Here is a 17522-nt window from a genome sequence, read left to right on the forward strand (position 1 = left end):
TCGATCAGAAATATATTTCCCTAAAATGTCATGCAGACACACACCGGCACAATAACACACTGTTGTTCACTCATATGTACAAGATACAGGATGTTAGGGTGTGCAGGTTATCCAACACAGGTGTGTGTTTGCCTTTGAGTAAAGCAAGTTATGTGTTGTGCAGCAGCAAGCACATGACCTGCTGATGCGTCCACGACCCTGACCTTTGACCTGGTACCATTGTTTGGTAAAAACAATGTTTAGGAAAGGATAAATAAAATGTCTAATTGATTTTTTTTCCAGGTCTAATGCGAATGCAGGAGTTGATCAAGGCTCCAGCAAAGTACAACCTGAAGATCAAAATCCGCCAGTTGACCCCAGGTAACCAAGATGCCCGACCGCTGCTTAAGGAACTGAAGAAAGACAAGGAATTTTTTATTCTCTTTGACTGCTCCTATCGCATGGCTTCAGAGCTTCTCAAGCAGGTGTGTACAGAGATTGATCTTTAGATTAGTTGGTTCTACAGATTTTACAACACATTTATGTGTCCTTTAGGGGTGACACCTTATTACCTTGTTTACAAAAGCTTACATGTGAATGAAAAATGTGATAATAAAAAGGATGAAAAACCACTTTCCTTATCAAAGTCAGAATTTAAATGGACCACAACTTATTTCCCATAACATGGATATGCTACCGTTTCGCTAATTGAACACAGATGGTGAAGTGGGGTAGCTGATGATTTATGAAATTAACAGACATGCTGACAAACGTATTTGTGACTGTCCTTGTGTGCATCAATTCCCTACATGCCCGACAGACTGAACAGGGAAAAGTCTCCATTTCTGTAGTCTGCACACGTATTTGTACTGCTTCATTTCAAGTCTGCCCTGCGATAGTTTGGCGACCTGTCCAGGGTGTACCCCGCCTCCGCCCAGTGACAGCTGGGATAGGCTCCAGCCCCCCTGCAACCCTTGAGAGGAAAAGTGGTTACAATGAATGCATGAATGAATTTCAAGTCTCTATTGTCTCTATTGAATTTCAAGTATCTATTGTCATTAACAATTTCAAAGGACATAACTTTAATTAACCATTTTAGTAATCCCCATATTGTTTAATTTCTAACTTAGACATCGTGGAATTCAAGAATATTTTTATTCTTCTTTATGTTTAGTGGCAGCCTTTCTTTTCAATGTCATAAAATTAAATAAACAACTAATCAAATTAATTTGATGTTGAAGATATGTGTGACTGAAGCTGCATTAGAGAACACGTCATATTTGACATAGGCAATACAGTCTGGCATTTTCTTTTACTACTTTATTACTTCTTATTTTGCAGCTTTCATCGATGGGGATGATGACAGAGTATTATCATTTCTTCTTCACAACTTTGGTGAGTTAAAAGGTGTAAAAGTCATTTTATGAGATATACCACACAAAGTAAAACCATGCTCGTCTTTTGTGTGCTCATTTTGCCTTCAGCTGGCTGTGAAAATGTACTGAGAATGTTAAAAAATGTTGCTGTAGTTCATCAGTTCACAATAAAAAGCTAAAAAAAGTTACATCCTGAACTAGAGCTTAAAGCTCTGCCCTGCTCTTTCTCTCTCCATCTCATATAAACACAAACCAACACATCCTTCTTTCTGCCATGCTCCTCATCTCTCCTCTCTTCCCCTGCAGGATTTGTTTGCCTTGGACTTGGAGCCGTACCGTTACAGTGGGGTCAACATGACGGGCTTCAGACTGCTGAATGTTGATGATCCATGGGTAGCCTCCACAATGGACAAGTGGGCCATGGAAAGACTGCAGGGTCCCAAACAAGAGAGCGGCTTGATGGATGGAATCATGACTGTAAGCCCTTATTGTAATTTGGCATTACAGAGTACCAACAATGCTATCCCCCTCTCTGCTGAGATTCCTATAATAAAACATATTAGAATCACATTAAAACAAGGGTAACCTTACACGTATGACTTACACTTTCCATAAAACTATACATCCAACATGTCAGCAGGACATAAGGTACATGTGATACAGTAAAAAAAGATAAAAGGCAAAGATCTAAAACGATAACTTAACAGAAAAGGTAGGCAAATAAATACATTTCTTTTATTTCTTTTTATTTAACCTTCATTTAACTTGGTTTATTCAGCTGAGATCAAAGATCTCTTTTACAAGGGAGACATGTCCAAGAATAGCAGCGACAGAGTTTCAACAACAACAAAATTTTTTTTTTTTAAATTTATTATAAATTTTAATTTATCAATTTATAAAAGTGCATAGATATTAGTAACTTTAAGTTGATTAGATAATGCAGTTTTACATAGAAAGCCTGGACTCAGTAGAGTTCACCATGGTTTTGAACTCATTCAAAATCACCGTGTCTCCAAGCTTAACTTCATTCTGCAGATTGTTTATGCTGTAGGTGCAGAGAACCTAAAAGCCTTTTTTTTCTCAATTCAGTTCTGATTTTTTGCACGAAATGCAAAAGTCATGCAAATAGAGATTGTAATTTCCATATTTCATTTTCAAAAGAGAAGATAAATAGGTTAAAGAAAACTGTAACATACTTACTGTTTGAGCACATTTCCTGTTGTTTATATATTGGATAGATATATAAACTGAAAAGGACTGAGAACTTTCTGGCTGTGAAATTTAACCTGTGAGTTTATTAACTTTGATAGACTACTAAACTTTATGACTCTTGTTTCCATAGTAAAATATTACATCCTTGGCTTTGAGCTTAATTAAATGATTGGTTCGAGCATCTGTCCTAATGTCCTAATGTGTTCTGATGTTCATAAGATAAATGTTTTATCACCATCTCCTTCATTTTCCAAAGTCATATTTGTTGTATTCCTTAGTTTTATTTGGTCCATTATTATATCTGTTCTACTCATATATCGTGTTTACTTCTCCAATAGCACATGTTGCCTTGAGTAAATTCTTCTAGACATGCTCTCTTCACGTTTTACTGTAATCTTCTTGCACATGGGTGTGAGAAAAAAAAATCCCACTGACTTCTTTATCTTACTGCCTCCTCCACAGACAGACGCAGCCTTGATGTATGATGCGGTGTTTATGGTTGCCGTTGCATCGCAGCGAGCCACTCAGATGACCGTCAGCTCCCTGCAGTGTCACCGCCACAAACCCTGGCGCTTCGGACCGCGCTTCATGAACCTTTTCAAAGAGGTCAGTATCAGATAAGACCATGGAGTGCCAAGAACTAAAAAACCCTGTTACATCAGCAGCATGACTTAAGAAACCCCTGTTGCTTCTAGCTTGACCACCATGAATTTTTAATGATGTGTTTTGAAAGTGCTCCTCGAGCTCGAGATCCTTAAAATTTCCCACGTAATGCCTCCGTTACAAACATGAATGTTACTTTATAGGTCCCTCCTGACAGGCCATGCTTTGCTTCTGAAAGTACACAACATGAAAATGTACGCTATTTATGTACTTATAAGTTGAAAGCATGCGGTTCGGCCCAACTGTCAGGCTGGATGCCTACAGACAGAAATGAGGCCTTTGATGCATGAGTGTTTTGATCTCTTAAGTCTTAAATCCAGCAGAGGACCGTTGGCCGCCATGGAGAGGGAACATTCTCATTCAATCCCCTCACTCATATTTTCCTCTTCATGCCCCTCATCCTTCTTCTCTTCTCGCTCTTTCTCTTTACATCTCAGTGTCTCTCTCCTCATGAGCTCTTTGTTTTTTTTGTCACTGCCCATCCTTTGAAGCATGTGTCCTCCTGCGCCATTCATCACAAGATAAGAGCCTTTTTGATTGCAAGAACTCGTAATATGTCTCACATAGCACTCAATTAAAAAACATTTCAGACAAGAGACTGCAGAATACGAGGACACAGCTTTCATTTCAATGGCTGAAATTAAATCCTGGGCACTGTAACTTTGGGTGTTTTCTCTCCCCTCTAGCTATTGTTGTCCACAATAGTCGGTGTGCTTCTGTGGACAAAATTGACCGAATACCGTTTCAGTGCAAATCATTTCATGACAGAAAGCACAGAAAATAGGGTAATTTCTTGGATTTTTAATCTCGGCTTTCAAAAATTGTCATTTCTACAGCAGCAGCAATGTGTCTCTGGGATTCATTTACTGTATTTTGGATGATATTTCTTAAGTCAATTTTGATTGGCATTTCTCATTTAACTTTACAATGTCTTTACTCCAGGACATGTTCCTTTGCTAGGAAAATGAAGCAGAAAGACTCATACGTTTTCTGTCAGGAGCTGCTCTTTTTACTTCTGGCTGTCTAAAATTGGGGGACACAGAACGCTCTATAATAGCCTCAATTTTCGAATTTTAACAAATTCCACTTACTTGTTCCAAAGTGAAAAGCTGGTTGGCAGCAATACATAAATTTTAGCTTGTACTCAACATGAATTAGGATAAGCTGATGGTGTCTTGGTGTAACATGGCACGACTCATGTTTTTCATTACATGTTCAGGTGTACCTCTCTTGCTCTCTCTTATAATATTACGCAAAATAAGTAGTGAATATGTTTTTGAGGTATGAGAAATCATACAACATTAGCCAAGATATGCAGCATACAATAAGTACAAAAAAATGTTGTGTGACACAAAACAATAGAGCAGGGATACTCAACTTGCTTTGCCTGTAGGCCATTTTTGCAAAGTGACAGAAGACCGGGGGCCACTTAAACAAACATTAATAACATTTATCAGTATATATGATAATTGAATTGCCTGTTTTAAGCCTTTTGAAATTTGCTTTCCTCACTTTTGCCAGGAAGGGAATCCAGTCGCAGTAACCCACACAGGGCAAGTGTATACAGGGACGTTTCTAGGATTTGAGGACATTCGGGGCTTAGCCTGGACCTTGCGTAGGAGGTCCAGGAGATCCTTCCTTGGCACTTCTCTATTTTATTCTGCTCTATTTTGATGCACTCTGGCATCCCATTTACATGCAAAGTATACAAATTCTTAGTGTGAATCATTTTATTTTTTATTGTAAATTAGAACATGGCTGGCGGGCGCCCTCTGACGGCCCAGATTTGGCCCACACGCATTTAGTTTAGTGTCACTGAAATACAGGGGGATAAAAAAGTCACTTTGTGCCAGAGTCAATATCATCTGCTTGAAATGAACACATCTGCAGACACCAAGGCATATTTAATGAAGCCATTCAGGTTTGAAGCATTTGCTGTATAAGCACAGCAGCCCGTAAAATATATTGTATCCACATGATGTAGATGAAAATTTGTACAGATCTGAGAATTAACTACCCACAAGAAAAAAATAGTTATTACTATTTACACCATATACCATGCATGCTAACATCCATAGCAACTCAAATTAAATATTATTTACCATAAAGATAGTATGAACATGCATGCACATGTAGTTATTTTTGCTTCAGTGAACAAACACTTTCATGCATATTGAAAATGGCCCGCAGAACAACCTGTGGATGTCTTCCAGTCTTCAGCTGATATCTTCCAGCCGTCTGTCATCAACACTGATATCCTTCTCTCTCCCCTACACTTCTCCTCCTGGGAGTCTGCTCCAGAGCTTCGATGAGGCTCCACACTCAGATGCCATTTGAGACTATCTCCCACTTCTCTCTCCCTCTGCGTTACTCCTCTGTAGGCACAGTGGGATGGACTGACAGGGCACATTGTTCTTAATAAGACAGATGGCCTGAGGAGAGACTTTGATTTGGACATCATCAGCCTCAAAGAGGACGGCACAGCCAGGGTGAGCACAGGGGCCTAAAACAGCCAATTACACCACTCTCATGCTGCTTCCACTGGCTGATTCATTCCATTAAGGCATGTGTGTGTGTGTGTATGTGAGAGACAGAGAGAGAGAGTGAGAAAGAGAGAAGTGCTTTAGAGATTTTGTTTCCCATTTGTTTTCCATCCACACATTTATTATTTGGTTGAAACTTGTCCAGTCATGAATATTTATAATGCAACAACTGATTATTTCTTTCCACACTGTCTGTGCTTCGTGTTACCCTCTTCACATTTTCAAAAGGGTATTGTGGAGGGCGGAAGTCGCCTCACGAAAAGGTGGATCAAGGTTTGTGCCAGTGCCATGTTTGGTCCAAGCCTTGTTGCCCCCCCCCAACCCCCCTGCCGTTTCTCCCCTCTCTTCTCACTCTGTATGCCATGCACCTCCGTGCTCCTTGCCTTGTCAACCTTGTTTCTCTTCACTGATTTTGTGTACAGCAATGCCATGTATTTGACATTTCAGTTCTCCCAATGTTTTGGTCCAGGCATTGTTCTGACACTTGTCAAAACTTTATCAGCAAAAAATATATATAAAAAATATCCCTTTGTCTAAATAGACTTAACAATACCTCCACTGAAAGTGAGAAGTGAGTCCTGCACTTTCTCTTGATGTAATGTCATGCTACAGCTGCTGGCTGTGAGAAACAAAGAAATAATGGACTTTAACTCCCCGATCCTTCACTTTTGCAGAGTTCTACTCCACTACTTATAATTTACTTAACTGTTAGACTCCCCTCATACTTTCATGGGAATCTGGGAATCATATACACTAGCAGTACTTAACTGCAGCCAAGAGGGAGCAGATGATGACAGCTGGAGTCGGGCATCAAGTGTTGCATTGAGAGGACCAGATTGCAGTCACGGCACAAGTTAAATGCTCAAATCAATGAGATTGTGTGTGTATCAAATCTATTTTTATCTAATGATTTTTCTATATCAAATTAAGTTGCATTTTAAAAGCAAAATCTATGCTTCTTTTACATTTTTTATGGTTATTTATATTTTTTATTGAGCTCTATATGATATTTAAAGATTATCTAGGATTCAAAATCTGATTCAGGTTGTTTGCACACAGCTCTCAACATTGAGCTGTCTGAGCTGGCTCGTGGCTAACCCAGGGTTTTAGGAAGAAAACTGGGCCCCTGTTCCCTCCTATGAAAGTTGCGTAGTGGCACACAAAGCCAAAAAAAGTTCAACTACAGGATAAAAAATTACCCAGATGTTCTGATCTGATAGAGCAAGGCCAATTGAAATTTCCACTGGCTGAGCCGAATACCTACGGTTTATTGCTATGCTAACTTAAATGGGGATAAAAATGATTTAATCGTGTGGCTCTTCAAGACTTTCCAAATGTTATAGGACTGAATGGATGAAGTCCCGTTAATGAAACGTGTCCATTAGCAGAGGTTGCTGAGGAAATGCATCCACTGTGTAAAGACATCTCTTTCGTCATGTAAGTCAATGGAGGAAAAAGCCTTTTTGGGCCACAAGACATCCTGTGACTAATGTAATAAGCCTGTTAGGCTACTACGAAAATAAGATTCCAAGCCCAGGGCACCTTCTGAGCTTGTAGAGCAAACAGTGCTTACAACACCAACAACTGAAGGGGAACTGAAGGGTGGGCGTTTCGCTTCTGTGATGAGGCCACTATTTGGGATGCTGTCATCAGCGGTGAACACTGTATGACTGCAGTGCAGAGTGGTGGCAATATCTGATTTAATTTTTCTTTAAATCTCTTTTAAGATCATTTGCCAATCTTCAAAGAGTCCACAGTAAACACATATACCCACAAAGGGACTCTTTATTACCAATAACAGATAACTTAACACACACAGAGGGAGTGTGACTTCATTCTCTGCTCAGGACACCATTATTCCACTATACCTCTACATAGCAAATAGTTAAAACTGCTAATTAATGTTCTGAATGTTGCATTAAGCTCCTATGAAAATCAGACAACATAATATATAGTGACAACAAAACATAATAACTTACATAAGTGAAAGACAAAGTAAATACATAAGCGTATTAGCTTTGTTGCTAACCTTTTAATTTAGTCTCACAAAAAACACGGTAAACAGCAAAGCGCAAATTAAATATTCTCTACTTTACCACCTCTGCTTATCAGCTTCAAACCAAGTATTTATTGAGTGAAAGACGGAATGTTGAATTAATTCATCCCCATCAAACACATAGTTTACCGTCAGAAGTTGGCAAAGTTCTTCCTCTCCGTCTGCTTCAGTTGTCAGACAGACAGGTATGGAGGCAGGCAGCAGCTGTCAAGGTGCAGAGGCAGTGATTTATACTGTAATTTTGATTCCATTCAGTACTTTTAGCCCTCAAAAGCCTCCCCTCAGACGAAATACCACAACATGGTAAGCACATCACATAAAAGGCTTGACTTTATGGTCATGGAAAAATGAATTATCAGTCCGTTGCAGTCGTGTTAGTTCTTGGGCACTGGAGTGTTAAATACACTCTGAAGAGGATGATGGGCCTAAACAAAGTGAAAGTCTCCCAGGAAATGAAGTAATTTCTCTTAAAGTTGTTGACTTTCTAGAAATATTTTTTTCCCCTTTCCACTCAGATTTCTTGGCTTGGCTCAGTAAGTCTCCCTCTCTGTGGTAACGGTTTTCCAGTCTGATTTGGTTCTGGATGGAGATGAGCTTTAGGATTCATAGATAACATTTTACTCCCAGCGTATAAGAGAGAATTCCTGTCAGTTTTTATAGCACACTTTGTTGTTGGGAGCCACTCTGGTATGCATGATAAATTTGCAAGGCTATACACAGTAAATCCTTGACTTTGGGGTTTAAAAGATGATGACTGTGTGCCATGCAGTAGTCCGAGGCTATATTTTAGCATTGATCTCATTGGCTGGGTCAGATTACTATATTACTTAAACTTCAAACTGACTAATCGTGCAGTTGATATTTCTGAGAGGAGGATTTTTCCCAAAATAACACTGATCTACAACATGAGCTGGATTACGTGAAACTGCGCGGTATCTGGGACCAAAATACCCTCCACACTTCCAAAAATATTGCTCTCACTCGGCCCATTTATCTTTGAGATTGGGGACAATACAATTAATTAAATCCAACCCCATTCACTGTGTTCCTCATCTGCGGCGTCGAGAGATAAGGCAGATTTATGGACTGCCGCACAGAGTGGACCCTTGCTAAAGTGCTACGGTGGAGATATGGAGTGCTTTTAGCGAGGCTATAAGTGAGCACATTTTCTGTCAGTCTGTATGACTGGCTGAACAGAATAAGATAGAACGTAATGGGGAGTGAAAAGCATGTTATCTTTTCCAAAAGGTAATCCCACATAGCCATTTTCTGCAAAATAAATTGTGAAAAATAAGACCTTATGTAGTGCTCGGTTTAATAAGAGGTACTGATGCGTTCACTACTACTCATCCTCTTATGAACGGGCCATTGTTTCTGACTGAAAATACCCCAAATCATGACTTTCTGTTCACAGACTGAAAACCGAAAGAGGATGAAAGCTTAAGTTCTCTCTTAATAATGATGCTTGATCATTTAATACACTTAACTTTATTGCATCAATGTTCTGCGCCCCTTGACCTTTGTTCAGCTCTTAACCAGTTGAGGGGATTTGAAAGGGTCGAAATCCAGCTGCCAGACGCCTGTTCTAATCTGATAACTGTCTGGATTATACCGCCTGGTCCGATGAACCGGACACTCTCATTCACAGTTACTGCGACAGGACGGATGGCAGACACCATGTCATACTCCATCCCCCCAAACGCTATCTGATCCTGCTCTTAGTCATTCATACCATCCCTGTGCTGTGCTGTGATTTCCAACTCCTCACCATAATACACAAGTAGGGCTGCAAATAATAATTTTTTTCATTGTCAGTTGTTCTGTGGATTATTTTTTCAATTAGCATTTGGTTTATAAAATGTCAGGGAAAAAATGATTTCTTGAAGCCCAATGTAATGTCACCAACATTCAAAAAACTGAAGATATTCAGTTTATTAATCCTAATGACTGAATCCTGGACATGTTTGTAATACAATGAATTTCAACATTTTAATTGTTGCAGATTACGAGTCAACTAATCTTCCTGTTGTTTTAGCTCAAAATTTAGGTAATAATATACTCAAAACAGGTTATCTAACATACGATTTTTGATATACGTGTATTTTACAGATTCAAAAGGGATAAAAAAAATACAAATGCTAACAGATGTCCATGCCAATCCAAAGACCATAATTCATCATGAAGAAATTGCTCTCCTCACATTTATTGTTAAAAAAGCCACACCTTGATTGATCAGGCTGCACATAATGTTCAATACTTGAGAGTGAGATAAATAACTGCACACAGCAGTAAAAATATCGGTTTGTTCCAGAATATCTTTAAACTTCTACCTGACTTACACAATCAGCAGCGCTGTTGTAACAAATTACTTCTAAAATTTCATATTCACTGTACATAAAATTGATTTTTTTTAGCATTTTGCCTAGAATCATGAGAGCAACGTGGAGCAAAGGGAAACGTTGTAGGATAGTGAATGGAGCAGAAGGTTGAAAATGAGCCAGGAGTGTCTTTTAACCACACTTCTTTTTCATTTTTCTGTTCGACGAATCAGAAAATATGACTAATATGCAGCATATCAGAGCAATTTCTAGTATCCTGTTAAGACTTAGAGACTAAATCAGCCTCTATTTGGTGTGAGAGATAATAAGAATAACTAATTTCCTTCAACACCAACATGTGTCAGTGATCATTAATTATCTCAAAGCTCTACCAGAAGTAAACTTCTATACACTTCAATTTTGTCCCCCATGGTACCTCTTCTGGTCAAAGCACAAAATGAGTATCAATAAATCTAAAACCCTGTTTGCCTTTCCAGATTGCTGTGTGGAACTCGTACAGGGGAATGAACCTGACGGAGAAGTCCAACCGAGACAAGAATAACAATGTGACAGACTCTCTGGCTAACAGGACTCTTATTGTCACCACGATACTGGTGAGGAGGAAGGTTAAACAGAGGACAGCATGGGCAGAAGGAGGGGAGTGCATATGGGATGTGTAGACACAGACAGGGGGACAACAGAAGGAAATACAGTGAGAAGGGAGGAGGTAATTTTTGCTGAGCTGGATAGTTTAAATTTGTATTTTCACATTTTTTGTCATTGATGCACACAGAGAAAATGTAACTTAGAGAAAATGCATTCTTCAAAGTCATATTCAGACATTAATCAAGAAAGACCACTGGATCTGTTTAGACATTTTGCCACTCATCCTATTAGCTCTGAGAATCAACAAAGTAGTAAAGCATCCTCAAGTTTTAGACTACAGGTTCAGTTGAGTTTAACATGGCATTCAGCATAGGAATAATTGAATCAGATTAACGAATATATGCCTTGAAAACTGTGAAATACAGTGTTTTCTTGTGCTGTACAGGAAAATCCATATGTGATGCACAAAAAGTCTGACAAGGAGCTGATTGGGAACGATCGTTATGAAGGTTACTGTCTGGACCTTTTGAAAGAGCTCTCCAATATCTTGGGTTTTACGTATGAAGTCAGACTGGTGGCTGATGGGAAATACGGCGCCCAGAATGATAAGGGAGAGTGGAACGGGATGGTGCGGGAGCTGATTGACCATGTGAGTAACAGCAGTCACACTAGAGTTCTTGTTTACAGGTAGAAGAGGGTATATCAGATTAATGAGGGACATTTGGGCACAACCCTGGCTTTTTGGTTTTATGAATTTGGCCACCATGTTAACCAATTACTTCAGCATAATTACAAATACTACAATGCAAAAATACTGCATTTAAAATTTAAGGAAAAGCACAGAAGTATTATCAGCAACATGTACTTCAATTATAGTAAAGGTACTCACTTGGCAGAAAAACATCCACTGAAACTGTTTTTTAAATTTATATGACATTATTTGATTTGTATTGTTGCATCAGTACTTACATTTATTCGATGTAAATGGTCAGGTTTGTGCTAGTTTGAGCTATTTTACACAGGTTCTTTAGTGTTGTGGTTCCCAACCTCAAAGTCAGGGCCCTCCAAAGGTTTTTTTTTCTAATTTTTTTTGTGAAATATTGGATATAGAAATCTCTCTCTTTTGTGGATCTGCTAACAACTCACGTGATATGAAACGTGACTAGGAGCGCCAGCTAAACACTGCTTTTCTTTTGTAAGAGGTTACAAGCCAGAAAGTTTGGTGGTCACTGGTTCAGTCTTGTATGAATAATATTGCTTTGTTAAACTATTTTAGGAGCTTATAATACGTTTGTATAAACTGTCATAAAATGTAGAGGAGCAGAAGTATTTATCTGAAACGCTTGCCTAAATGTATTTATTTGTCTTCATAACTAATCTGCTTCAGACCTGGTGAAATTTGGAATGCTGTATCTAAAATAAGTTAAATCTCCACCTCCTCCCTCTTGGTTTAACAAAGCATGTTGCACTCATACTCTATCACCAGTCTCAGAAAGGTAATCTGTTATTTTTCCAGTCAGTGATTCTAATCCAACACACCATTTGTCAAATTTTTGTCAAAAAAAAGTTATATTTCTTTTGCTGTCTGTTCAAGTGTTCATACAAAAATGTAACAAGTTTTTCATTTTGTTGGGATATTGAAACACAGACATTTGTTAATAAGATTGATTGATACTGGAAGAAGCCATATGTAACCTTAAGGAGTGCTCGTTTTACCTGTGGTATCTTACTTGATCTTTTTGCTTTTTAAGGTTGCAGACCTTGCTGTGGCCCCTTTGACCATTACATACGTTAGAGAGAAAGTCATTGACTTCTCCAAGCCCTTCATGACCTTAGGAATAAGCATTCTGTACCGCAAACCCAACGGCACCAATCCAGGCGTATTCTCCTTCCTTAATCCCCTGTCTCCGGACATCTGGATGTACGTGCTGCTGGCCTGCACAGGAGTTAGCTGTGTGCTCTTTGTGATTGCCAGGTAAGAGGATGGGTGGATGTTTGTTATAACGAAATGATGTACAATGGGATGGAAAAATCTAAAGGGTTGCTGCAGGTATATCCTGTAGGAAACATAAATGGTGACTGAGCTGTCCACAGCCAGGGTCAGCTTTGCCACAAGCTCTTTTGTCAATAATCCGAAAGTGCAAAAGATAAGAAAATGGGAGAAGGTGCCAGCACTGAGCATTTGGAAACAATACGCAGAGTCATGCCTCTTGCATCATATTCACATGACAAGAATCACAACTAGTCTGGAACTGGCACGACTGTACTTCAGCAAATTTCTAATTTTGCATTGGTATTCTGAAATAACTAAAATTATACTTTGCTGCGTGTCAGCTGCCAGGCTGACTTTGGTTGTGCTTGTTTAGTAGCTGGGAGTAATTGTAAGCTCGCCCCTCAGCTCCCTCTCAGATAGTGTTTTAACACCCCCTTCAACAGGTTGCACCTAGCAACCTGTAACTGAGCTATGTATTTCTGTGAAAATCAAAATGCAAATCAAATGTGAAGTGTAGATTGCACCCAAATAAATAAGAAGCCTGTACTGAAGTTAAGTGCGTGACCAGTATTCCCCTCATGCAGCTTTGCTACAGTACATAGAGGAGGATTTGCCTGTTTATATTTTTCATCTTTCCTTCTGTTATTGCAATTTTCCTTTCATATATTTCTCTGTCTGTTCTTTTATTGTCTTGCAGGTTCACTCCATACGAGTGGTATAACCCACATCCATGCAACCCATCCTCAACTCTAATACAGAACAATTTCACATTACTCAACAGTTTCTGGTTTGGCGTTGGAGCTCTCATGCGGCAAGGTATTTAGAGGGCAGTCAAAGCAATTATAAGCCATATTTTCATGTTGCGTGTTTATATATGTGAAGATTTGTCATTTTGTGACTCTCGCTGATAAACTGATGCTGTTGTTTTTCCCAAGAGGTCAGTCTCTACTGCTCCTAGTCACAAACCTTTGCTTTTTTTTTACATTTTGGTTTAATTGCTCACAACTTTACTGTTTTGGATTTTTTGGTCACTGTCACCACTCTCACACCAGTCTCTTTAACAAGCCTCCCTGTACACTACCTAATGAAGCACCAAACAGTGGAGGCAGACCAAGTTAGTGACTAGCCAGTGAGCACAGTGAAGTATTTAGCAGCTAAAATAACAGACATAGCCTTCTGGAGTTATATTAGAGGCCAGTTTAGAGATAAAAGGAGACTGATTATCAGACTTACATTTCTCAGGTGGTCAGAAGCATGATTCTAATAAGTTATTGCAGGTTTAAAGGACTACTATTAGCAGAGGCCAATGTCTCTGCAGAGCTGTTTAATAAACTCCCTGTGCTGGCGCTGTAAACTCTGCGCTAAGCTGTTTAATTCAAAACATCAATATTCGCCTCCTGTTTTCTGTGAATGCCCTTTCCATGTAGCCTGGGTCCAGTACCCATTAATTGCAACCGTACCCTGTAATAACAATCATGTGTCACTTTGTGGGGACTTGACCTCCCTTGAGGCAGGAGATTTGGGCAGGATAAGTCCAGAATGCCTGATTGGACAGCCAATAGACCTCCTGAAAACAGCAGTCCACAACAAAATGGTGACGGAAAGCTTCATTTTGTCAAATGTATCAATTCTTAAGAAATGCAACAGTATAGATCATTAACAATGTTGATGCCTTGTGATGTGTGCAACCTAGCGGGTGGTAGTTGACTGTGACCTTGAGTACTCAGCTGGTTGCGGTGCCTGAGAATAACTGCTACCTTGGATGCGTGGCCGTTAAATCAACTCTCCAGAATCAGTAAAAGTGTAGCAATTTTTCACTACGAGTGGAAAAAGGGTTTAAAAATAGACATAAATGTTTCAAACCAGGCACATTAAATGTGGTAAATAATCACAGTCATCTTGTTTTTCATTGCTCCTTTCTCTGCACAGAAAGTAAAAGATAAATAATGGAGCTCATTTCGTTTTTTGTGTTTTTTCAGTTTTATGTTTCATTATGGTTCTGGCATGATGTGTTTCCTCACTTTCTTTTGTTCAGCTTTATTTTGTCTGTCACATTTAATTTTTCAAATTTACACTTGTTCTATTATATTTGTTTTTTCACAATGACCTCTTTTTTTGCATCTTTGTGTTTTAGACTAAACAAGTGAATAGGTGCACAATTCATCATTTAGAGCTGAGGTGAAAATCCAATTGGAGCTGTGATGTGAATCCTGCCATTAAGATAATTCCATTTGGACTTTATTTTTCTTTAAAAGAATATAGATTCTTTTCCATTTAGTGCTTTTAAGATTGTCTAGTAATAGTTCGCACACAGACTGCTGTTCTAACTGTTCTGGATGCACTATACTCATCACGTACTGATTCAGGCTACTTTTTAACCTTTTGTAACACTCATCTCTTTGCTTTCAGGCTCGGAGCTGATGCCTAAGGCTCTCTCTACTCGTATAGTCGGGGGTATCTGGTGGTTCTTTACCTTAATCATCATCTCCTCCTACACGGCCAACTTGGCTGCCTTTCTCACTGTGGAACGAATGGATGCACCCATCGACTCAGCAGACGATCTGGCGAAGCAGACTAGGATTGAATATGGGGCGGTGAGGGATGGATCAACCATGACCTTCTTCAAGGTACAACTGATGTAACCTCTAAATTAGCTTTCAACTTGAGCAAAATCACAGCATAAAAAAGTAATAGTCGAAATTACCACGAAGAAGTGCCTGTTTACTTTGTCTAAAGTTCATTTCAAGTTGTAGATCCTGTCAAATTATGCTATACACATAGTGAATTTTATAAATATTACAGCAGAGGTCAAATAAAAGCCCCCATTCATATGTAGTATCATTTATCTGAATGAAATCATAATTCAGAGCTTTTAGAATGTGAGAAAAAAATAGTTTTCATTTCAAATCAGTTAATAGTCTGTGATTACTCCTGTTGACCACATTAATGTGATTGAGTTATGCTGTGATTTTATATTTGTATATATAACACAAATACCTCAGGTTATTTAGATACCAAATTAGTCAATAGTAAAAACATACACTGGACACCATTGTCTCAATAGTGCAACATATGCAGTGGTTTGTATATCTTGTGAATTAGTACCTTATGAATGTTGTTACCCCCTTAAAGTAGAGGTACATACTTAACATAAAGAAACGTGGTGACAATGTGCCTTAAAATAACTCAAAGTTCACTTAGTTTTGCATGATCCCAAACAGTGGTCTTCTTGTGGAGAGTCCTGTGCTGTTTGACCCTTCCACAGCCCCAACCATCCGGCTCACGCAGACTTTGGGTCTTTTTTACTGCGTCCTCCTTTACTCCTGTGAGCACACTGGTCGCAGCCCTCCCTCTTACATGGGTTATACACGAAGTACTGACTCATGATTACATGAGTGTTTCTATTAATCATGCAGTACTTTTTGTTGGTATATGTTCAAACGACAGCCTTAATAGTGTGTATTCATCTCTAATAAATTTCTGGTCATTTGGGAAAATTCACCACTTAATTTGTATTCTGCCACACCTTCCCTTATACTAAACTGGAGGGTTTGCTCAGCTGCTCCCTCCATCCTGAATCTCTGCCAGACTTCCCATGTAAAAGAAAAAATCTAAAGATGGAGGCAGAGAAAAAGACTTGCATTTACTTTAAAGTAAGGCGATGTAGATGCATCAAGAGTGATGGAAAGTGGAGAAGGTACATCTTAAGACTACTTGTATTTGCATTTTGAGGCGTCTCAGTTGAAGTAATGCATATAACTTTTTAGTTTGTATTATATAATGTATCGAGTAGTCCTCGGGCAGGGCTGTCACTTCCTTCCCCCACCCGCCACCCACTCCCCTTGCATCCTGGTGGCTCAGCAGGGGTGATCCGTGCAGGGCTTTATCCTCCCAGATTGCAGCCAGTGATTACCGCTGCCTGGATAGGAAGAAGCAGGCTGTGTTGATGGCTCGAACAAATTGAATCAGCTGGAGGAGATTTAGAACACAGCTGTCCCATTTTCTCTGACTGAGCAAGGAGAAACGCACATGCAAGACACACTCAAAAACAAATAGAGTCCCAGACATCTTGCTGTTAAACTTATATTTATGTATGGTAGTATATGAAATATATTTAACACTTCTCACCAACTTCTGCCTGTTTGACTCCTTTGGTAGAAATCAAAGATCTCGACCTATGAGAAGATGTGGGCATTTATGAGCAGCCGGAAGAACACTGCATTGGTTAAGAACAATCGAGAGGGCATCACCCGGGTCCTAACGACAGACTATGCCATGCTGATGGAGTCCACCAGCATTGAGTACATCAGCCAGAGAAACTGCAACCTCACACAGATCGGAGGTCTCATAGACTCCAAGGGCTACGGAGTGGGAACACCTATCGGTAAGAAGAATGGGGGCTAGTGTCTGTAGGTTCCCCCCTCACAATCACCATCCTTTTAAGTCAGTGGAGCATGGAAAGCCCCAAAGAAAGAAAACACTTTTTAATGTCTTGATACTGTAATGGAGCAGTCATTTAAAAAGAATCTGCATATATTGAAACAGAAACCAAAATGTCTTTTACATTTTGCTTTGAAAGAAAATTTTGGAGTTGTCCTTGTAACTTCAACACAGAGAGACTCTTAAATGATAGTGTGAACTTTCTGGCATTCCCTGCTTGTTTCTCTATGGTAGACTGCCCACACTTGGCTCAGTTAAAACAAGCCACAGACAAGTGTAACCAGAAATGACACTCATATGCATACTTTTGAGAATATTAAAATGTAGGAAAGGCCC

At 39.2% G+C, this 17522-nt stretch overlaps 1 protein-coding gene across 4 annotated transcripts in view; it reads left to right on the plus strand.

Moving 5' to 3' along the window:
• The window catches only part of grik1a (glutamate receptor, ionotropic, kainate 1a), a 39930-nt gene that overhangs the window by 13398 nt on the left and 9010 nt on the right, over nucleotides 1-17522 (plus strand). For 2 of the 4 annotated variants that reach the window (XM_088088377.1, XM_088088379.1), the window contains exons 4-15: nucleotides 283-464; nucleotides 1321-1374; nucleotides 1662-1832; nucleotides 3030-3173; nucleotides 5612-5719; nucleotides 6002-6046; nucleotides 10645-10761; nucleotides 11199-11402; nucleotides 12505-12728; nucleotides 13444-13562; nucleotides 15156-15373; nucleotides 16905-17130. In XM_088088377.1, coding sequence (XP_087944503.1) covers nucleotides 283-464; nucleotides 1321-1374; nucleotides 1662-1832; nucleotides 3030-3173; nucleotides 5612-5719; nucleotides 6002-6046; nucleotides 10645-10761; nucleotides 11199-11402; nucleotides 12505-12728; nucleotides 13444-13562; nucleotides 15156-15373; nucleotides 16905-17130 — 1812 coding nt within the window. The remainder of the gene's footprint in view (nucleotides 1-282; nucleotides 465-1320; nucleotides 1375-1661; nucleotides 1833-3029; nucleotides 3174-5611; nucleotides 5720-6001; nucleotides 6047-10644; nucleotides 10762-11198; nucleotides 11403-12504; nucleotides 12729-13443; nucleotides 13563-15155; nucleotides 15374-16904; nucleotides 17131-17522) is intronic. The other 2 variants (XM_042498776.2, XM_088088378.1) reach the window with 1 other exon arrangement.

Source organism: Plectropomus leopardus, chromosome 15, assembly GCF_026936395.1.
Source record: "Plectropomus leopardus strain MGB_pleo_1.0 chromosome 15, ASM2693639v1, whole genome shotgun sequence".
NCBI classification, from domain to species: domain Eukaryota; kingdom Metazoa; phylum Chordata; class Actinopteri; order Perciformes; family Serranidae; genus Plectropomus; species Plectropomus leopardus.